The sequence below is a fragment of the Pelecanus crispus genome, chromosome 5, assembly GCF_030463565.1.
Source record: "Pelecanus crispus isolate bPelCri1 chromosome 5, bPelCri1.pri, whole genome shotgun sequence".
Lineage (NCBI taxonomy): Eukaryota > Metazoa > Chordata > Aves > Pelecaniformes > Pelecanidae > Pelecanus > Pelecanus crispus.
The window spans coordinates 63,726,922-63,751,670 of NC_134647.1; the positions used below are offsets into that span (position 1 = coordinate 63,726,922).

Below are 24,749 nucleotides of genomic sequence, written 5' to 3' on the forward strand. Positions count from 1 at the left end.
TGAAAGTAGGATGAAAGGACCTTCTCCCTCAAAAAGCTGTTTTCTCCAGCAACATACCCATCCAAAACACATCACAAAAGATGTATTAAAAAAATAATGATTACATACAATTTTCTTATGTGACCTGCATTTTACTCAATGTATAGGCTGCATTGACTTTGAAAACGAGCCAGGATCATGCCCCCAAAAGACTACTGTTGTTTGCAGAAGCTAAAAGTGAGATGATATTTCATTAATTCAGAGACAAAAGACTTTATGAATAAGAAGCTGAGGCAGTCTGGCAGCATCCCACATCCTTCAATCAAACACAATCAAACTCCAGTTCAAAAGAAAAATGAAGTGGTAATATCTATCTATCTATATCTATATATGTATCTCCATCCCATTAAACTTACCCCCATCAACAGCCACGGGGAATAATCTGCACACACTGAAGCAGCATCCACTGGTTTAATGGAGCAACACTAACCAACAGGATTTGCTGGGGCACCCCTGGACAGCGCAGAAATGCTAAGGGGCTTTCCTAAGATACGAATCCCTTCTCTTGCTGATATGGTCTAGTGTTCAAACCTGATGTGTAATGAAAGATGCAGAGCAAATATACTTAAAACATGCAGTTACATGAGGGTTGAGGGTGGTATATCTATTTGCTGATGAACAGATGAGAATACTGGGGAAAATGGCCTCAAATGCTTATGAATGAAGTGGTTGCAAAGTCGAATAGCTTTTTTTTCTATGGAATAACTAAATATTTGAGCAGTGGCCAGCAGCTCAGTCTGCAGGCAGAGCAATTAAATACCTACACACAGTGAAGCACTACCCAAAGGAAGAGAAGTTGCTTCATCAGTAAAGATTGTCCATCCAGGTCTCTGAGCAAGGCTTTAATTTTGTGTCTTTAACTGGAGAAAACCAAACAATCTAGATTCTGTCATTTCCTAACTTGTGAATGCTTGAGTTTGCCATTAGTGCTCTTTTAACGTATTTTGTTGTAAAAGGCACTGCAAGTAAAGCCAGTTGACCACCTCGACCTCTGCATCACTGCCACGGAAGTAGCATGAAATCATACTGGAGATACTCAAAAGCCATCCACCCATAGTCCTGGGCAACTGGCTTGAGGTAGCCCTGTTTGAGCAAGGGGGCTGGACCAGATGACCTCCGGAGGTCCCTTCCAGGCCCAACCATTCTGTGATATTCCTACCTCAGTGACCTGTATACTTGCCAGGTGTGAGGATTCCTAGCAGTTACTGAAATAACCTAGTTATTGAACCTAATGGTTACTGAAAAAAAACCCTGCCAGTGTAAATGCCCATTAGTTCCATTTCAATGCCATTCACATAACACTGGAATGCTTTTAAAAGACAAAAAACCAGAGCTGTGAATAATTGACCACTGGTGTGAACATGAGACATCCGTACATGACTAACACACAACCCATTCCTTTGTAATAAAGGATGTTTTGACACTGGATACATACTCAGTGGGGATCAGAATGAGATCACCACATCCTTCCATATAAGTAATCACAGTTCTGCCCGCTGACACACCTTTAATTTGATTGCAAAGGTAAACAAGAGAGGTAGTTACTAAAGTCTCTTTGAACTTCAGTTTATTTGAAGTCTGGAATTTTTCAGATGGTGAACATCACTTTCCTTCCACTAAATCAAAAAATAATTTTATCTCCAACTTGACAGGGAGAGGAATTAGGGCAACACCACCACTTTGGAAAATGCTACTTATAACATGGCTTATGCATGTAAATTCCAAGACTTGAGATACATGTGGTTAATCACAGATGGTGCATCTTTCAAGCAATGCTAGCAATACTTAACATTAGATCAAACAAACACTGCAAGGAATAACTCATGAGATATAAGAAAACTTCAGTGGATCCTTCTTTGTGGAAAAGTATTGATACAAAAGGCTCTACCTTTCCTCTACCATGAACTCCCTGGTCTATGATATGCACATACAAAAACAGTACCATTAGTCCTTTCAATTGGTATGCACCCAAAATTTGACAATTTTAATTTTATTTTACCATTAGAATTTGGTGTCAGGGACAGAAAGAACATAAATTTGAAGGAGAAAGTAATTTTCCTACCCTACTCCAGTATGGTATAGACCTTCATACCATTCATCACACTTCAAAAGAAAATAATAAACTTCGGATAATGGTGTTATAGCAAAACAAATCTTTCTTGTACTACGTGTATTGAAAACCCCTAATTACAGAACTGTTAGACAATGACAAATGCTTAGACAATTCTGAGTACTCCCAAGGTATTCCCAAAGCAGTCAAATTGTTCTTTCTCAAGTCAAGAAAGGTGAGAAAATAGGTGGTTCTCTGACGGCACAGAGAGTTGCTGAAAGACCAAAAAATCACCACCCATGGAGAGCAGTAGGTCAGCATATAGCTGCTCTTCAGTAAAATCTTCTCTCTAAAGGAAAGATCCCCAGGGATGGTTGATTTTTTTTAAACCTCTGAAGCAATCGTGACATGGGGAACCACTGCAGGTACTGCAGCAAAGTGTCATTTTGCAACAGCCAAAAATCAGGTGAAGTGTAGGAAATCTGCGTTTTCAATTTGAAGGTGAAGCAAGGAGATAGGAGAAAAAGTGAAGACAAAATACTCTACTTGCTAACAAGCTCTCTTGCCTTGTGGGTGAACTTGTGCCAGACACTACTAAAGAAAATAAGTATTTCAAGTTACAACAGATCAAAGCTGATTACAGCACAAAATTTTATTTTCAGGATGGGGGATATCCCTGTCATCTGTAACAACACATATGGTAACTTTGAGGGGGGGTTGGTTTTTTTAATGTAAGGTGTGAATTTCCCTGTGAAACCACATATGCACTACAAGGACAGATTTACTATCCCCTTCCTGCCTTTCAACAGTCCCTCCCTAAGCATAGCTTGTGAACATGCTGAGAGCACAGACATCACGGACAAGACATTAGTTTTCACAGGCCAATGATTTTTGTTTCACTGAAAACCCATCTACCTGCCAAAGGCCAAGTTCTCAGTTGGCATAAACGAGTGCAACTCCTTGCCTCAGCCACCTAATTCCATTTGCAGCTTTATTTAAGGTTCAAACGATAGCTTCACATATGCCTCTCCCTCTCTCCATATGAACCCTGCTTAGTAGTTAAAGGAAACACTTACCTCTAGAAGTTCATCGCCAATATGCATCCTTCCATCTCGTCCTGCAGGTCCATCTGGATTGATACCAACTACAAAGATGCTCATACGAGAGCGGTCCTTGTTGCCAGCAAGACTCAGTCCGAGACCATTTTTGTCTTTCTCAAGCTCAATAATGTGCAACTCTCCTGGTAGATCTGCATATCTTTGCCTGATTTTTTCTAAGAAAGATCAAATACAAAATGAGTTATAACATAAAATAACTTATATGCAGATGTTCAAGAACACATACAAATAAACTAGAAATTGATGGCTTCTCAGCATTTACTCTTTGGTAACAGAGGTCTTTCCAGCACAGACTCTAAAATACCATTTGCTGTGCCTGTATCACTCATACAGCAAAATACAGCATCAGCTACAAACACTATTCACATTAAAACTGCACTATTTTAATTATTTGTACAACAGGCTGGTTCTAAAGCAAAAATTTTTTTGAAAGGAGGGTAAACAAGGGAATTCCAGGGGCACCTCAATCTTACTTTACAAAAACTATCAATTTTGGGAAACTCTCATAAAATTAGAGCTGGTTAATTAACCACTGTGGGAAACTGAAATGCTTACATTGCAAACATATTGCAAACTTGCATCTCAAGGTAGAATCTTTTACTTCTGCTTCTTTCTGGCGACTCAGGAATATGCTTACCATGCTCTGCTTAAAATTATGCGCTACTGTGCGGATGACTACTCAAAGCAGATGTCAGTGACAATGTATACGATTGATTACATTTTTAAATGCAGCCTCACTTGATACTAAGGTAGTTACTTGTCTTTCACCTACATTTCAACCATTTTTGTGACAGAGCACAATATACTTACAAAGTTATTTAGAGCACAATGTGTGTCTGTGGATACTGACAGTTTAATCTGAATGTTTTTTCACCACTGGCATACAAACACCTGTTAACTACTGCTTGCGAGGGTCAATCACAGCAAGGGTAAATTTTTTTCTGTCTGATTGTTCTCTGCAGATTTTAACACCAGCTTCATAACACCACCTGCATCCAATGCTTCAGCTGGGCCACCCATTAAAAAAAGCAAGTCAAAGTATTTTGCTGTGGCTGGATGTCACCTTTAGTACAGAGCCCAAGGTGAAAGAAACTGCTGCATTATGCATTAAGAAGAGAAATAAGAGATATTGTATGTACAACTATATCCCTGAGTCAGCAGCAGCAGCTAGATCAATATTAGCTATTACCATTCTACTGGGGAAGCATATTTTAATAGTATGATTTAAGCACTGTAGTGAATGTTCCCATGACAACAAGGAAGAGAGGAAAGAGCTGGGGAAGAGGGAAGCAACCAAAAGCAAATAAAAACTGCTGAGAAGGCAGACAATGAAGTAGAGGTGTTCCTTCCACAGCCCCTGTGCGGGATGCCAGGGTGATTTAGCCAAACATGGGTCCACCCCAGTTGCTCTCCTCTCTGAGGGTCCTTCCTGAGCAATTGTTCCAGCTGCAGCAGCCCCTCGTGCTTCGGCAGAGACCACTGGGACAGGAGGAGCAGTCTCCTGTCTCCAACCCCAGATGCACCCAAGAGCATTATCTACGCTCAGAGCAACAGGGACAAGAACCAGCTCTCCTGTCACTGCAGTTACAGGCTGGCATTTTCCTGCTGTGCTCAAATTCCCCAGTGGTCTGGAGCCTGAGCCTAAAATCCTGGAGGCATATATTAAGGGTGAGATGTTATCCCTGGAAAGCTGTAAAGCCCTACAGAGGTCTGCACAAAATCAGAATATCATAAAAAATTAGAAAACTCATTTGTTACTATCAATTATATGCCAAAAATTCATATAACTGCATTAAATGGAAATCCATGTAGCTGCATAGTTCTTTAATATACTTCTTAACTAATGGGGTCAAAATGTAATTAGAGGTGTGATTTGCTACTAGAATTTGGAAAGTGGGTTTTTTTCTGCTTAGTATGCAGAATACCTCCTGCTGAAAAACAGCAAGTGAGGAAAGGTCTCAAAAATGGTGCTTCTGAAAGTACAGCAGACACAAGCACCTACACAGCCACACGTGTTTTATTCACACCACCGAGGTTTAACGTTCTTTTCCCATTAAGCGAAGTCCAGACCTGAAGAGCACTAAGACATTTTCTGCCCACCACAATTAAACAAACAAGTCATTACAGCGCAGCATGTTGCTGTAGCATATCCCAGATGTAAGAATATTAAGAACAGGTCATCAGCAGAAAAGGGATTTCTTAGTGACTGCACTTTTGTGAATAAAGCAAAGAATCAGTGCTCTGGAGGGATGCTGTTGATTGATCATTGCTCTGCCACAGTTCCTTTCATTGCTTGTTTTACACGGACAACACATCTCACTTTCATTTGCTAGGAGCAAAGCACACCTCTATAACACGTTTTTAGCAACTCTTAGCTGGATGCACGGAAAAGAGGTGAAGAGGCAAGAAGAACACACACGCTTAAATGCCACACAGATGAAGCCGTGCATCTTCAGAGACTGCTTCAAAATTCATTTCTTGCTTGTCAGTAAAACTCCTTGAAATTCCCCAGAGTCTGATGCAGGAGCAGTTCTGTGGCACTGCACATGGACACATAGCTCCAGCCTCTATCTGCAGGCAAGTGCCTTCTGAGACTACCAGTGTCAGTAAGTCTGTAAACTTTGCAGTGTTTCCTCCTGCTGCAGCAGCACAAAACGTGTTTTCTCACATGGGAAAAAAGTTAGCTGTTCAGAAGTCCTGTTCCATGCTGGGCTGAAACTAAAAGTAATTTTTTGTCCTCCAAAAATTAGTAAATGGGGCAATTGCCTGGGATGAAACACAGCCCCACTAAAGTTTCTGGTCTGCCTGCATTGGGCCAGGACTGGAAACTTGGTGAGCTGACGCCCAGCTCAGCACTCCAGCTGCACCAGTAATCCCCCACTGTGGGAAAAATTCTTTGGGTAAAGAAAATTTTATCTGGGCAAAGCCCAGAGACCAACTCTAGGGGTCACCCAGTTGCCGTATTTGTTAAGAGGTTTTTTTTTTTTTTTTTTTAAAGGGTTTTCCCTGCTGCATGTTTTTGTTTGAAAAAATCCATACTTACAACACAAGGAAACCTCTGTGTGGACGAAGCCCTTCATTAAATTATCACATTAATTTACGAAGCAACTATTTGAAATGGCTGAGGTGACTGGAGTGGTAAACCAGCAGGAGACTACAGAGGAAACAACAAAGATGCTACGTGCCGAGCGCCACTTCCAGCCCGGCAGGAGGGCACTGTTACCGAGTGCTGCCGGAGAAGATGCAAGCATGTGTGTACATGTTCCTGCCATAGGGACAAGCAAGAGATACCCCTGCTTTTAAAAATCAAGCCTCCCTTAGCAGGGCACGCTGTCTCCTCCCTCAACAACAGAAGGTTCTGGCTCTCACAAGCTCCACCTCCTGCAATTAAACACTTCCAAGGGCTGTCCTCACCAGCCAGCCTTGCAGTCTAAATGATAACACGCTATTCCCAGCGGTGTCATTGCGTTACTCATCCAATCTGCATACAAATATCCTCTGGGCATCCAGCTGACTTCCTATAACATTGCAATCATATTCTCAGTTTGCCTCTTAATAAGAATCTCATAAGATTATTTTAAACAAGTATTTACTGCTTAAACAAACGTGCATCTAAGGCATCTTCTTTTTAATGCGTTTTTCAGCTGTTTTTTCTCCCCTCCAGCTGGTATCACTTTTCAGTTCTCTGCCTAGCATTGGGGAGCCAGTTAGCATCTGCTTTTGCAAAGAATTCCATTATCTGCCTTCATTACCAGATACTTTACACAAGGCAATTGTAATTCTGTTGTTGCTGCATTACACATGGGACACCGCATTTCTTGTTTTGGCACTACATCGAGTTGTTTCCACATTCGGTGGCAATATGCCTATCACAACTTCTGCAAACATATCTCACCAATGATATGTAACTAGCTAAGGACATATCTTACCAATGATATCTAACTAGCTGAGGTGGCATCCCGTTTCTTTTAAAAATACTATAAAGATGTAACGTGAACTAAAAGCCCAAGTATACACTTTAGTGATCACTCCTGCAATAATATTTCCCAGTTATATTAGCAGACAATTACATTTCAAAGAGAAGCCATGGAAATAGAAGACAACTTCTTTCAAACAATATACTATTATGCTGCTGCATATGTTTCCCTGCTTCAGCCGTTATTCCTATTATATTAAACAGCGAGAGAAAAGAAATAAATGGGGACAATATGGTCTTGATATTGGAGCTTGTGTGATCCGGTATTGCAACAAATACACAATTTATCTGCATGGAAAAAACAGACACCACTTCTCAGGACAGCAAAAGGCTCTTTAAATTACAAAGATATATAAAGCACTTGCAAAAGGCTGAGGAGCCTGTTTCCCAAACCTGCTGAAATCTCCAGTTAAATGAGCTGAAAGGGAAGAGGTGTTTCTTTTGAAAATTGTGTCTCTGCGTAATGCAAATTAGAGTCCAGGTAAAAAGAGGAAAGAAAAAGCTCTGGATGACTCAGCCAGGTGATTGATTTTAGTACCAGATGCTCAATATTAAAACTGTTAAGGCAAAATACAGAGAAAAGAAAGGGGGAAAAACACTGCAAAAAGAGATGACAGATGATATTTGTATATAGCAGGTGATACTGAGGATTTTACATCCCTCTTGCATTACCTCAGATAACTATTAGCAACATATGCTAGCTTTTGGAGACTTTACAATGGTCTCATTTATCAGCCTGTGTTCATTTTAATGGCTTTAGCTACCATTTTTATCACATAGCACATAACATGGTTAGTCTTAGCCTTTTCTGAGATTACTCTGCTCAGACAGCAGTGCTGCAGCATCACAAACACTGTTTTTCATTTAGTAATGATAGATATCAGAATGCAGCCAGCATCCACTACACAGAGCCAACCTTGCATATCAAACAACTAATTCCCTTCTTGATTTCACTATAAACATTAAAAAAAAATAATGTAGGAACTCCCTTGAAAGCTAACCCTAGAGCTGTGAGGGCAGCACATCTAATTTACTGATTACAATTTACAAGAACCTAAATAAGCATACTGAAGGGACCATAATTGAACAAATGGGGTTTAGAATTCTCCCACTACTAATAATATAATAAGCTTATTGTTTTAATCTTCCCACTAGCCCTCTATTCAGCTCCAAGGAGGCAGACAGTTCTTCAAATGTTATCTCAAAAGCGATGCACTCGTCTGTTTTTATAAGCTTTAAACCGATAAATAGAGAGAAGAGAATTTCTGTAATGCTTTCTTAAATTCCATAAAATCATGCCTATTCTTCTCTCAGTGATCACCATGCATGAGAAAAATAGGGCAGTTGTATTCAAAACTGGCAAATCTAAATGAAGTGCCAGAGGTTGTGTTATGACCAGTGACTCTCCCTTGGGTGGTGAGAGGAATCTGCTGGGGCTCTCACATCTTTGTAAATACTGTTATCTCCAAACCTGCGGGCAGGGAGCATCCCTGCGGTGGGATGGGGAAGCTATGGGCTCCCCATCTGATCCAGAAACTCAGCATCTCCTACAATCTCCCTTTGACAGCCACACCACCCCTTTGGTAACACTTTGCTTCATTGCACACCATTTGGAAGTCATTTTTACCAAAACTGAAGTGATGATTTTCAGAGAAAAATAAAACCCAGAGTTTCTATTATTCTTTGGGACACTTCAGTTAATGCTCCCACCCCAAGCCCAAGTCTGTCGTATACAAGGAAGAAAAAAAAAACCCAACAACAAACCAGAGCTCCACGGCTGTATTTCTCCCCTTCCTCCCCAAATACTGAGAGACAAAATATTACAGCATTACTTGTAAGTACATGAGGGAGAAAGCATGCACAAGGTGCCACACAGGTAAAGCCTTCTCTAAATGAACAGTTAAGTGTAGGCTTTCATACTCACAAACATAACTCATTCAAGCTCAAGTGAAAAACAAACGTGCGTTAAACTCTCCTGAGACAATATTCTTACCCTAACTTGAAGACTGTCTCTTTTCTTCTTTTTTGTGTGTGAAAAATTCAGGGTATAATTTGGGATCTCCACGTTTGTTCTCTTCTAACTGCTCCCTTCAGCTCAGGCTCCCATTCCGTTTTGCTCCTCTCATGCCATGCAAACGCTTGCAGCAGCTTCTCACTTCATACAAGAAAACTTTCCTTCTCCTCCAATGCTTTCCTTAAATCCCACTTGTCCCTCACATCACCCTTTCTACAGCAGAAGATAAAAATTTCTGCTAGTGATTTTTAACTAATTCAGGAAGAAGGGTATAATGAGAGTCTCTATAATCCACTTCAAGTACCATTTCATTTTGTTCCTGTGAGCAAGTGACATTTAGAAACAGTTATCATTATTTTTTTCTTCCTACAATCAAGGAATCATCACACCTGAAGACAACAGCAGAGAGAAAAGCAACATTTAGCCCTGGCTGGAAAAAAAGGTAACTGCAGCCTGTAACACCAGGGAACACCTCCAATGCTTGCCCTATCTCATGTCAACATTTTGAACAAATGGAGTTCTTGCCAACAATTTTTTCCTTATTTCAGGCCCAAAGCTTCATCTTAAAGCTGCAGTTCCATTACACATTTAAGTTCTCTGAGGAAGGGACATTGTAAGTTTTTCTTTTTTAATTAGATGCCAAGGAGATGATGAGTCTATTCATACAGATGTTTATCTGAGATCTTTAACATTTTTAAAAGGAGATTTAGTGAAAGTGTGGTAAGCAAAGCATCCTGATGCTAATAATTGCTGATTATAAGGGAATCTGGCCTCCCCTGCACACAATACTTCCACTCATTTGCCTTTCAAATGACGCATTAACCCTCATCCAAGCACTCGGGTTTCCTGAGAAGTGACCTCCTCTGGGTGCTGTGATCTCGCAATCAGTCACTCCGGTGGAGCACTGATGCTGAGCTCAGAGTGCCTCTGCACCAGTGGACGATCCCACAGTCTTACAGGCTTTGGAGTAAAGGACTGGCAAAAGCTGCCCATGTGTTTCTTGCCTGCTGCTCTGGGACTGATAAACTGGTTGTTTCCTCTAGATAGGAGACATGCAAAATGGGCTACCTGTTGGAGCATCATACTGCCACTAGTTCATTAAATACAGTCAAATAGCAAAGACATTTTTCTTTTGATAAAATCCTCTATGAGGATACAAATAGTTATGTGCAAAAATATATCACATCATGGTTGATGTTTGGTCCCACAAAAGGTCCAACTGAAGGTATTTTGAACTAATTACATCCTTAAAATGTGGGGTAGCCTCAAAAGACAGCTGCTGTAGATCCCGCTTTTAAGCTGTTGAAAAGATAACTGAGAAAAATCCCATTAAAAATACTCTACTGTACAATATTGTAGTATATTATATTGTACCATGCAGTTTAAGTCATCTAAGGCCAAAATACTGCAGGCTTCCGAGCTTCCCAGACCCCTCAGTGGTGATGGCACCGAGCAGCCCAGAGATAAGGCTCAGTTATCACAGCTGCCAGGCTCACACACGCTGCACCTCCCGAGAGGAAAGCGGCCTTGCTCCTGCTCTGCTGAGGCTTGCCTAACATAGTTCTGCAGGAAGCTAGGACATATAAGAACATTAGAAAATACTGATTTCCATCTGCAAAGTCTCAAGGAAATTTGATATAGCTCTAAACGTATATTGCTTGCACTACCAGCCTGCTGCACTTGTGGCTACCACCTGGCATCAGTGTGCCCACCAAGTGTCAGTGATCTGTAAGGGTGCATGATGTGCACACACAAAATCAGATTCCCAGATGCTGTGACAGATGATGTTTTAATGACCCATTTTGCAATGCAGTTTTGGAAGAATCTCACAATTGGGATAGAAATTTCTTTTTTGAAGCTACTCTTTCTGGTAGGATCAGGTTTTCTGGTTTGCTCCTGCGCACATTGCTCTGCTAGGATCTACAACCCATTCCTGACATTTGTATTTGAAAACTGCTCGTTCATTTGATAGAAGAGCAAGTATGTCTGAGACCAAACAAAGGATATTGGGGAACTCTAATCCATTGCTTTTCTGCTTGGTCTCAACACGAACAAATGAATATTGTGAACATTTAAATTCTTCCTCCCTTGACAGTAATACAATGTAACTTGATCTGACAGTGTTGCATCTTTAAATAATGATGTTCCCACAAAGCGACTGGCACAGTCATTATCTTGGAATCTTTCTGCACTGAGTCTAATTAAAGAGAACGGCATCAGACTATTGCCAGAAACTGAAAGTTTGTTACCTAACGAAGGCTTTTAGGGGCCCGAGCATCAACTTTCCCAGTGACAAGTAATTGTGAGAGGCAGCACAGGGGACATGTCTCAGAAGACAAGGTGATGAGGCATTTCTCACATAGTAATTCATTCTTAAATTAAGAACCTGCAATGAGAGCCTGAACCTCCTCCATCTAGAGCGGGACGGAATGAGAAAATGGGGAGACTTTTGGACTTAATAGTAAAGACTTCTTGACCAGCAAACATAACCTGTACTGATGAGCCCAAAGATCTACAGAAAATTCTTAAAGGAAGGTCTCCAGGGGAATTGCCACCATTTGTGAAATGTAAGGGGGGAAAAAAAAAAACCAAACCAGTAAAGCGTCAAAACAGTTGCGCTAACAAGCCATAAAAATAAAAAAGACTAAGGACCTGGTTGTGAAAAAGCAGGTGAAGAGGAGGAAATGATACTGTGCAGCTGGGATAAGAGATGGTGGAGAGGAGATGGCAGGAAGAGTGTCCCAACCTAATGTGATCACTTGCTCTGCCATGGCAGCACAGCCTTGCAACACAACAAAGCTACGTAACATCAGTGTGACTTGACAATGACTAAATTAAATTTTTGGATTAAAACACCCTGCTGCAGTAGTTTAACTTCGCTTGTACAGCAATTTTTAAATATGCTGTGACAGTGATTAAAAAGATTAAAGTTGGATGAGTCATCTGGGACTGTAAAGCCCAGGAAAATGCCCACAGAGCTATGCTGGAAAATACAGTGCAAGTCTTAACAGGGAGAAGACCCAGGGAAAATAGGTCATGATCAGCTACTTTAGTTGTGATTTAATTCAATAGTGATCTTAATGGTAAATTTCAATCCTCTTTAATATTTTTAGGTATTAGTTGTTTTGCTAAAGATTGATTGTAACTAGTTAGTTACTACAAAAATACATTTATCTGCGACAAAATATTGTATTTATGATTTATATTGTATGTTGCTTCTTTAGGTCAACTATGGGGATAAAAAGCTGTGTAAGTATTTACAGAAATATAAAATTTACTGTACATCTATTGAAATGCTCAAGATTTATCACATATGTCAGATATTGTGGACAACATTTCTTCTATACTATATATTTTTCCTAACAATATATATTGTTTGTATTTGGACAGAAATTAGAATGCAATTAAAATATAAGCAACAGTTTTGTAATAAAAATATTGCATACAAATATACCAACTGTGATTAATATAAGAAAAATGTTTTTATTGAAATGTTTTCATTTAAAACTGGAATATTAAACAACAGCATTGTTATTCTCACAGTAGATAATGGAGGTTCTATGGTGATCAAAAACTTTTTTAAACGGTCTAATTTCCACTTTGTCAAAGATTTCCTTTTGTCTGTCTTGGGGCCTTCACAAACACCTAGTTAACGATAAACGCTGTGCAGTGACCTCGGAGGAGGTTCTGCCATCACACCATGGCCACAAACACTTCCATAATTTTCCAACTGACAACTCTCAACTTCACACTCCTAGTTTTTATTCACAGGCCAGAAAAGAAAAATATCCTTTTTCAGCTCCTAACAAGTTGTTCAAGTTTGATAAGCTATTTTCATTCCCACTGAATTAGCTGAATAAGCTGTAGAGAGAATAGGTCTTTGTTTCAGGCAGCTGAAGAAAAAGGCAAAAGCTAGCTTTTTACTACAGTCAGTTCTGGGTCCAGATTTCTCTCAATTCTCTGGGTGCACACATACTTTTCCTGAATAGTTTTTTCATTTAAATTATGCTAATAGGTTAGAGTATGCTCTGATCTTTATGTAGATTGCCATTTAAAACTTACAATGCATATTAAAAGCAGAAAATGTTTAAATTAAGTGCAAATCCAATTTAAATAAAAAAGCAGCTTAATATTAAAAAAAGATGCATATCCAGTTTTTAGAGGACATAAGGTGATAGAGCATACTCCACTTACAGAACAGACCTGGCCAGCCCCACAACACTGTTTAGTATTATTTATCTCCTCTTTTTTTTTTTTTAAATTTTATTTTTTTTTAAATTTAGACAGCAACACAGAATTGGTAGTTTACTAGGTTCATGCCTGGTTAGTCTTTTGTCAAACTGATTACTGCTCCTCAAACACTTACAAATTATCTGATGACTTCTAGGATCCTCTGTGCTTTTGCACAGGACACTGAAACCATGCTCTGTAATTCCCCAGAGCTGCTGAGAGGTCCATCAGCTACCTGAAGGCCATCCCTGCACTGTGTTTTAGTGTGCTACATATCCACCTCATCACTGCACACTTCTGGATAGGAACCTAGAAACAAAATATTAGATAAGAAGAACAGGCTCAGCCCTCCCCATACCTCCTCACATCACGCAACGCTCCTACAGAGCCAAGAAATTTCAAAAGATTAAGTCTGGGTTGGCTCTAGGTTCTGGTTTTCTGAGCTATCAAATTGCACTTCAGTCACATTTTCAAGCTTTTTACATCAGGCAATGCTTAAAGGTTTTGTTTATTTAAGTATAAACCTGAGTTTCCCAATGTCGTGGCTCGCCTTTGATTGCTGAGGTAAAATGAAAAATGAAAATGAAAAATGACTGCAAGACCTGGCAAGGCTGGAGACTACCAATTTCTGTGCCTTAGAACAAAACAAATACATACCTATAATTTCACTTTAAAGCCTCTTCTGTTAACAAAATCACTAATAATTTTTCTACTATATCTTCCCATATCTTCATCTATGATGTCTATATTCCATTTATGATGTCTAATATATTAATCATAGTATTACATATCAAACAGATACACAAGCTAATGATACAGACACCACTGGGCAATGGTTGGTTTCAAGTCCAAAAGAGACCTGCAACCCAAGGACAGACCTACTCCCATATCTCTGAATGAGGTTTCTGATACACAACTCAGCGCTCTCATGATTAAGAGAGTACTACTGGCAACTTCTGTTAACATTAATCCACAGGATCCCTTTCCCAAGCCAGCCATCGAGCTACAAGACTCAGCCAAGACCAAATGCTGATGCATTGCTGCACTCCTGTCTTTAACACAGCCCCATGTTCCCCTCCTGCTTCAGGGGAAGCAAAGTGCAGCTCCCCTTTATGTGCTTTGGTTTCTCGTCAGCCTGGTCCAGCTGGCACAGTGTTGTGCAGAGCAGTATTTGCACAGCCCATGCCTTCTCATCACTTGCTCCACACTCAACCTGTACGCTTCATTGCTGAGGTGGTGCCTTAGCTCAAGCTGTATCCCAAAGTGAAGACCTTTTCTAGCCTTATGGAGGAGAGGATGAAAGAAAGGGACTCACAGCACAGCACTCTAATTTTAGATCATGGGTTTAGTTCATGAGAAGTCCCATGTGAAGCAGAGCTGAAGGAGAACGTCCTCCCTCCCTCCTCTGTTCAAGCCAGCTCTTGTGCTCCTCAGACTCCTCTGTGAGCCTGTGCAGGTCACCAACCCACCAGAAAACCATTCCTCTTTAATGGTGGAGCAGTTTTCTGCTGAATGAGAGAGTTGAACAGGCTGAGAAAAGGAAGAGCAGCAAGCACCCAAGTACCATAAACAACTGAGGAAGGTGGGAGCAGGGACAGGCCAATGGGGCTCCCCCTTTCGGCTTGCAGTTAGATGGTCTCATTGTGGAGCTTCAGCCTCAGAAATAGCAGAACACTAGAGGAGGATGACAAAGCAAACACTTCTCATACAGTTGAACAACTAAAATGCAAACTTTCAGGCTGAAAACATACCGTTTGATTAATGCTATTATTCCAAAAGGGAAAGGCACCAACCGAATAAAGAATTAACTCAAATGTCCCTTCTTAAAATGAGAAAGTAAAGGTTTATTACTTGGAATAATTTTAAATTGTCCTGTATGATATAAACTGAAAATCAGTATGTATGCTGTCATACAGTCAGACAGCAACTCTTGCATTTACACAGCCAACTGCCATTTTCCTTTTCTATCAGGTAAGGCGGGGGGATCTGGACAAATGAATGGATAACAATTCCTCCCCCCACAAAAACTGCCATTTAATATCACTGTGAAATCATAAAACATTTGTATACTCTCCCTAAATAAGCCATACCTCTTGTTTAATCAGCTGTCTTGAGAGTCTATTCTGTTAATCAGGTTTATGCTGCACTTAAGACATCATAAAACTTGACAGATTTGATTAAATAAAACAATATTTTGTATCAGAAATTCTATTCTGATTGTTTTTAATCTCTCCAAAGGACAGAGTCTGGCAGACCTGTTTTCTCTTCCACAAAGAGTAAAATAAAAGGACTAGGGTCAGACACCTTTGCTTATACCACATTTCAAACAAGGTGATGAGCAAGGCATTCATTTCTCTGCAGAAGAAAAATAAAATCACAAACAAGTGAACAGAGTATTTTAACTTTTTTTTTAGTATCAAAATATGTTATTAGGTAACAAATAGCTTCTCTTTAATGTATTTAATGCAATAAAGATATTAATGCATTAAGCTTTGGGCATTTTTTAAATGAACACAATTATAATCAGGAAATTGATGATGTATGTGAACAGAGACTTGCAATATGTCAAGCACTCTCTCTTTTCCTTCTGGCAAAAGAAATCAATCTCCAAGGATTTATCCAAGAGGAAGAGCTAAACGGATAAACTTCACTATATTAGACTTACTTTTTCCACTCTGACTGGAGGAGGAAATCAACTAAGAGAAAGTTAAAAAAAAAAAAATGCCCGAGGGATAAATAAGAGTGGGATATGGTAGTTTTTACTGTAATTCTTTTGGATTGATATTCAACTGATTTTTTTTCTCTTGTGGAGTTTAGCCTTCAAAAGGGACAATTCAGATCCATCCATAACTTGTTCCTCAGGAATAAACACTGTCTTTTGGGTAAGCTGGAACTCCATGGATCCTGCTTTTTATTTTATTTTCAAATTTACATAGCCATCTAACCCCTAGAAACTGTGGCATGGTGCTCCAGAAGGCTCAAGATGCTTTGTGTTATCTTACAACAGATGGCTAACCAAGACATCCAACGGACAATAACCAAGGCAGAAGAAACGCCAGGTCTCCTGAACTGCAGTCTGGGGGTTATGCTCCAGTGTTTATTAATTATATTTTAATCTTTTAATACAAATTAAGTTTAATTCTAATATGGTAAATAATTTTATTTTGTTTTCCTATAGGAACAAAGCTTATGCAATCATACCCTGTGCAATCCAAGCTCCTGCCCCAAAACCTTTGAACCTGCTGGCCAATTTGAAGCAAATCTGATGGTGGACTAGGGGTCTCAAAGGTACTATAAAAGGTTCACAAAAATAGGCAGCCGTGCAGAGGAGAGAAACCTGATAAATACCCTGACTGGGGGAAAGGCTGCAGGGTGAGATCACACCTTATTAAAGCGTCAAAGAATTCACATGAGAGAAAGCCCTTAGAAATGCTCCAGCCACAGGAAAAGCTTAAATCAGAGCTCACACTTTCCTTGACACCCAAGTCAGTCGAACAGGAGACACAAATCTGTAGGAATCCAACTTCATTAGCTGCAGTACTCACAGAAGTACTCATTAAACTCTTCGCAACTCTACACTGAAGTCCTGGCTGAAGGCAGCGCAGAGAGCACCCAACTAGTACCTCTATCCTCCCCTCAAAATGTCTCTTCTGTGTCTCTGAGCAGAGAACAGGAATCAGACAAAAAGGAAAAGGGGAAGGTCTGCCAACACATGGCTATCAAGGGACAGGGAGGATGGACCGGAGCAGATGTACCAACTGGCTGCTATACAGACCCATCCAGGGACGCCGAAAGGGTTAGCCTACTGGTTTGCTCCGATGCCAAGAGCCATCCGTTTGCGCTGCCAGCAGCTGCCGCAGGTCCTGCTCACTCTGCCCTTCCGAGCCGGTGCTCTCCCTGACACGTGTCACTGTGCAAGTCCTACTCATTTACAATGCCACAATATGCCTCCTGCACACACAAAAGAATGACCACATCATTCTGTCCCCGAAAGGCTTCGCTGAACTCCCCATTCCTCACAAAATCCCTTTAACCTCTTTTTGGCCCTCACTCATAAGCTGCCTGTGCTCATCCTTGCATACAGCTTTACTTACTCCCTCATCCATCACATCCCAGTGTCATCTCATTTTTCCCCCTTCCACTCTTCTCCCAGCCCTTCAGTGATACCTCACTACATATCACGCTGTCAGGCTGTTCACTTAATGGCTTTCTTCCCTCGAAAAACAGTATTTAAAAAAATCACATCTTCTATACTTCTAACAACTCAATCCTGAAATGAGCTCTTGCTGTAAGATTACTGCATTATCTATTTAAATACATTAATGATACGCAACAAAATCATACTGTGCTAATCCTCAAATAACCTGTCATATCCCTAAGAGAATAATAGGTTACAAAATGGAGGAAAGTACAGCCAAACCTTATGGGGTTTAAAACAGACTTTTTTGCCAAACACTTGAAAGAAATATAGTTTCTGGTTCAGAACACAGTTTGCATTAAGGTTTACAGTTCAGTGCAGAAAAGTGTCCAGATTTAAAGGTCTGAGTCACAGGTGATCCTGGCGCAGGGAGCAGGAGGGTCCAGCACCAAGGGAATCTTGTCCCTCCTCCTTCCCTGGGCATCCAGCCGATCTGCTGTGGCTGAGCAGCCCTGATGACTGCATTACAGAGCAGTCATGGCTCTACCAGACCAGACAATTTCAGGACCATTACACACTGTAGTAGTATAGGATATACTTTGCTGTTGTTTTAGGGTACAGCAAAAGCTGCTGCTTGCTTTTTACTCCCAAAGCACCTGGAGGGATGGAGACTTAGTAGCATAATACCTTTAAGAACAATTTGGATGGTATAATCCTTCTCTGCTCTCATAAGCACAGCGTGAAGAGCTATAACTTAGCTTCACATGCATGTGCGCACAGAAGCAAATGCCTTGTACCTACATACTCTCTGGCATTTCCCTCCGAATTTCTCCCAATTTAGGTATGTGGTTCAACTCTAAGTAACAGCACATTACAGATATGAGAACTTATGTTCACTATCTCATAATATTCCCAGGATCATCACACCATAGAAATGATGACTTCCCACCTCACTTTACAGAGGACCTGGTTGAACATACTACGTAAGTTTAACATTTGCAGGTCAAAAAATGCTACTTAAGCTTACAGTTCTAAAATCACAGATAAAACATGTAAGTATTTATATATACATGATAGCTAATGCACTTGGTTTTCAGTTAAGGGATACAAAAAACCTCTGAAATTACCTAAAGCATTTAAAAAAAAAATCCAAAATAACTGTTAAAAGCATTTGGCATCTACAGAACAATCACAAAACAGTATGACAAAAGTCAAGGTTTACCCCTATTGGCTTTGGACAATGTACGTAATCCACCTGTAGCTCTGTCCCCTGGCAGTAGTACACTCATCACCTGAACAGGAATTCCCAAATTGTTGGAACAGCAGTGGCTCCTGGCTCTGTGCTGGCCTGTCTGCATACACAAAGACATGCAGAAGAGTAGGGTCCTCCTGCACACTTACTCCTTGTCCTTTCCCCAGACCAAGACCCCAGACAGTCCCCTTACCTGTCCTATTCTCCTGTTGCACATTCTAACTCACAAAACCCATTACTCCACTTTGCTCCCCCTTCTCCCTTACCTTCTCAAAATGAACCCAGACTATGCTGCCAACATCCACTCTGCTCCTGGATCTTGAATTACAGCTGTGGATCCTGACAGTGGCTGGTTCCCACAGCACTGGCAGTGAGCAGGGCAAGAAGAGAGCTAGGAGCACAGAGCACCAAGATGCCTCCGGTCAGTGGTACCTGAGATGCCATCTGCCTGTTGGGAACACTTTCCCATTCACCGAGGTAATCTGGATTAACAGGTGTCTCAAAGGAGGTGCTCACCCCTTGCCTCTGGGGAGCACACGGAGGGCCCACACAGAATGGGCACAACGGCTACGGACTCTACCCATGCATACAGCTTTCTACAGAGGGATGCCAGCACAGCCCAGGGTCCTCAGTTTTGGAGGACCATGCTCCTCAGACCTCCACTCAATCTCTGCCCAGCACATGTGCGCACACACATGCACTTTTTACATTCACAGCCGCAGAAATTTGCGGTTTCCTTGATGATCCCCAAAAGCTCAATGCTTTAACGTTTCCTCTAATAACTTTTGTTGGGAAGCAGAGACTGGAAAGCACAAGCCGTGATCTCTAAGCACTGATGAAGCAGACAGACATGCCCATCATTACACTAATAATAAAAGGCTCACTATTACTTCTGGGGCAGCAGAAAGAACTACTTGCCCTTTAGCCAGTTGCCACAACATCTCTTCTCATTTCAATATGGCAAAAGTATTTTGAATTTGCTGAAAAAATAGAGATGTTCATCTGATACAGCCAGCAGTCTTTTATACACACACATATATGTGTATAGATCTCCTTCCTAATGTCATTAGCTTGCAAGTAGGTTTTGATACACATGTTGTCACTGCAAGGCATAAAGCAAATTTTTAATAGTCTGTCACAGTGTATTATAGCCAGCATACCTACAGATAAATATTCTGGATTGCTCTTTAAATGCCAGCTATCCTGATAAAGAGCAATTACAAACCAGCTCAACGCAGAAGGTAAATTGATGACTAGCCCCTAAGCCACTACATTGAATAAGGGAGAATCAAGTCTTAAGATTGAGGAGCAAAAGATAACTTCAACTTTCTCAAACAGTTAAAGAAGTTATTCTGGACAGCTGCCTCAATTACCATAATACTGTGGAAAACTAGGTAACATCTGTAAAGAATAAAATTATTGTCATTTAACATATTTACTTTCCCTTCAGTTAGAGGCTTCCTTCCACTCATATCTGGAGCAGCTACTGTTTAAACCAAGCAGACCATTTTGGAACAGAGCTATTATGCAAATAATCTATTCTGTATTCTAACTAAAAGCAATGCTGTGCTACTCTGGACAAGACATGATGCACAGTACAGTTTCTTTCTTTTTTTTCTTTTTTTTTTTCCCCCCCCTTCAGTGGAGCAACATTATTTACAACGGTAATGATGAAAGGTATCTTCCTATCTAAAAATCAGACATTCGAGAATATAGACACATAACCACCTTTTATGGGCTAGTGTTTGTCTTTCATTTATTTATTTAAATATTTACATCCTTTTTACGTATTTTTAGGTGCAAGTCATTGCCGTGATATTAAGCATTCTTCAATGAGAGCAATATAAAGATCTACTTGAATTATCCTCTCTTAGCAAGTTTGTACAGTGATACCTGTGTATGCAGATTTATACCACAGACATTATCTTCTATCTGTAAGTTATATGAAATTACTTACCTGTAACACCTGAGTAAGATCAAAGATCCCAAACAACATAAGCCACCTGCACTATGCCTTAGACAATGTAATAACCTTAAAACATCAAATCAGTATATTTCATGCCTAGCATTTTAATGCTATTCTCCGGATACCTGGCTTGTGTTAGAAGAAAAGATCATACCTAAGAACAAATGCAATCTGAGGCAATATTTAAGGATTAGATTATCCTTCATTGCAAATAGCTCATTTGTTTACTATCACATTGCTTTATTCTTGTTTTGCCTCCTTAGACCATGAAAATGCTGAATATTCAGTTTAGATTCCCCAGCAGCTTTTTATTTTAGTCTAAAAACATTTACCTAACACATTCTTAACAAGCAAAGTGAAGAAAATTCAGCCATCTGTCTCTACATTACAATAACAGTTATGGAAGAGTAGATTATTCTATATAGCAAGAAATTTAATGCTAGGAATTCTTATACTTTAAGCACTGCGTGCTCACGTCAGTTTTGTATATAAGAATGTGGAACAGGAATGTACAACAGATACAATGATTTATAAGGAAACACAAGACAACATATTTTAAAGATATTAAATGCATTCAATATTCCAATCATGCTATACGTCCATGCTTCAAACTGAGGGGAAAAAAAAAAAAAAAAAAAAAGAAGAATGATCTGTGCTATTATTTTCTTACCTCCAGCACTTCACTGGTTCTAAATTATCACTAAAAATACTTAAAATGACTTGCTGGAAACAAACACAATATAGAGAGAGATCCGAATCCTTACCTGGGAAACCCCCTTGTACCATTGCTGTACCAGCATGTACTTCAAGATATCTGCATTCCTGACAAACATTCAATGCTGTAAGCAGCTCAAATCCTCATCATACACAGACTCAGTGCTTGTCTTTCTTCTGACGACCTTGGGCCTATTTTTCTGAGATTTTTCTCTCCTTAAGGGCAAACCGTCTGTCTGTTTCTATTATGAGATGCCATCAATTATATTAATTTCAAGCTACCCACAAGCTAACAGTTACATCTGCCAGCAGATGAAAGCTGCCTATGAAAGTATGCAGGGAGAAGCAGATCTCTGGTTTCCCACATCTGACCCACTGATGCTCTACGGCTGCTGTTTGTGCACTGGCTTACTCTGCTAGCATTCGAATGACATATCTATCCCCAAACACAAGTCACCTCAAACGTCTGTTTATATTGCTGTTAGCTGCAGGTACTATAGCGCTTAATGATCCACTGCATAGCAAAATAGCAGTTAATTGACGTTATTTATCTAAGCACCCTTTTCATGCAAGCTACAGGGGTTAAAAATGAATTTCTCTTAGTCAAATGGCTTCATTAAATGTGTTATTTTCCAATGCTGCAAATCTTGCAGTTTCCCAACACTGATATGTATTCATGGTATAGGGTTTGGTTGTTTTTTTTTTTTTTTTTAATGTCAGAAAACAAAACCAATATGTCATTAGAAGCATAAGAAAGATTCAAACTTAATCATAACTTGTATTTTGCTAAAACCCTAAACAAGCAGTATTAGTTTTACTGCAACGAGTGCTGAACTGAAATATCAAAAAGACTCAAAATCCCTCATTTAGTAATCAAAAAAAGCAAAGATAAAATATCTTTCTAAATGTATAAACATACTTAGTTATTTTGGGAAGTCCTTACTAATTCTCTATTCCAAATGCTGCATTTAAAACAACTCAAAATACTTGGTTATTTTGTTAATACCATTAATCTGTTCATTTTTAAAGTTCATTGTCCTTTCTTTAGAATATGTATCACAGCACACACAAAGCCATCTGTTCAGTGCATTATGTACAACCACACAGTAAAAAATACAAGAAGTCCCAGCTGCAATTTTACTATTAATTCATCAAAAATGTAATTTCCTTTTGCAATACTTCATCAGATGATGAGAACTGTGCATGTGATTCGCAATAGAATAAAAAAAACCCAGCCCAATAACAAAAACCCAAACTAACCCACAACCTCAAACTACAATGACACCGACATTGTAATCTATCCTCATGTGGCACAACAGCTTGTGAGTCTGCCCAGCACGTACAACCCTTCTGGGTCTGATATTAGGGCTGGTTACAAAACTTAACATATTTTAGCTAATTATGGGTCAGAACAAGAACAGGAAAAGAAGATTAGCAGTACAGAATCATATTAAATAGAGATTAACACAGAGCTAAAAAATGAAAGTCACTATTCGTCTAATCCCGGCTCTCGCATGATCTTTGCAAATCCACTGTATTACATACACTTGTTACTATATTTAAGAAAACTAAATGTTACAATTATTATTTTTTCAATATTTTCATAAAGCTTGAAGCATTTTTCCAAGCTACATCTTACTCTTTGAACATCATCTCTATTTGCTGTTGATTGCAGTGACATCTATTGGAGAGGCAGTGTTTGGCTACACAAGCTGCCTCACCTGAAGATCACTGTTTTCGGGTCCCCCCCACCCCAAGAAAAAAATTTAAATAAAATTAGGAATTGCTTTTCCTTTGTTTTAGCACAGCTTCACATAAAACAAACTCTAAACAGTCAGATTTTCAAGAATTATATATTTATCAGTGGTTTTGTTTTTATTTAGTTATTGCTAATAATTCTGGCATTTTTCCAAAGTGACAATGATTGTTTTCCCATCTTCACGCACAGCAGTACATAGACTCTTCCTGAGGTCATAGGTTTACACCTAAAGCACGCCCCATATACTCAACCATACCTTCCACAAAGTCTCAACTGAACTCTAAAAACACAAGATGAAAAAACTATATAATGAAAGCCACCATCCTCTCATGTGTGTACAGATATTGTTGACACTATGGAAGCTGCTAAAAACCTTAGGTATGATGAGGGCACTCTGCTCACGTGCCCAAGCACTTTTTAACCTGAACCCAACCCTATCTAGACAACAGGCAGTGTGGGTTTGTCTGTACCAACCTACACATGTGTGTGCGCACACACACACTCACCTCTCTTGCACCCTACGGAGCCACGGATGTATCACAATGGGGAATGCAAAGTCAAAACACTAGAGAAGTTTTAAAATCTCTTGCTTTGGTAGAGAAACCACCATTCCTCAAAAAGCATTTTAGGAAGATAAATCATTATGCTTTCTTACAGCTTCATTGATTTCTGCATTATCTAGAGACAAAATAAAAGAAAGGGGGCATTATTATCCCCTTATTAGATACAGTTGAATATCCTTGCAGACAGGAAGTCTGAGCACAGCAGTATCTAGTCCATTATCTTAACCACCTTTCACAAATTTTTTACTATTATCTATTTTTATTATTCCAAACTTATTTGAAACCAACCAGACCAATCTCAGTCAACTAACTAGAAAACTAGACAAAAGATTTTACTAAAAAAATACAAAATCAATTGAAATTAAGGATTCCAAGTTCTTTCAACAGTTGTCTTTTTAGCTTTCTTATAATGATTTTTAAGGTCTTCCCTATCTAACTTATGATTGCTTCAACTCAATCACAAAAGTATATCTAAATTGTACAGTTATGAATGCCCCAAGGAAAACCTTACAAAACATTCCATTACAAACTACTCTGCCCATCCATTTCCTCTGCTGCTTTTTACTACTAACCCCTCATTATAGCAATAAGCCGCAACAGGGTGCACATTAGTCGATTAGCAAATTCTTAGTGCACACCTACAGCCATCCGCCACTAAAGGAAAACACACCAATGCTTATTGATGCAGTCTGTAGAACAGCTGCTTACAAGTACAAATAGCTCCTTTGTATGCTCTCCCCTCCCCTTCCTTGCTTTGATTAAAAAAAAAACAAAAAAAACCCTACTCAAAACCTGATGTTTTTAAGGTTTAGGAAGCCTAAAAAACCTTATCATGGAGAGGGACCTCCTCCAAAATAACCTTTGCCATGGAGGAAGTGTTTTCAGCATGGGGAGGAAAAACTCCAAATGCATGTTGTAACATTTTCAGTT

At 39.6% G+C, this 24,749-nt stretch overlaps 1 protein-coding gene across 1 annotated transcript in view; it reads right to left on the bottom strand.

The window, feature by feature from the left end:
- Nucleotides 1-24,749, bottom strand: part of PATJ (PATJ crumbs cell polarity complex component) — a 147,891-nt gene that overhangs the window by 57,127 nt on the left and 66,015 nt on the right. The window contains exon 27 of the mRNA XM_075710089.1: nt 3,166-3,362. Within this exon, the coding sequence (XP_075566204.1) occupies nt 3,166-3,362 (197 nt within the window). The remainder of the gene's footprint in view (nt 1-3,165; nt 3,363-24,749) is intronic.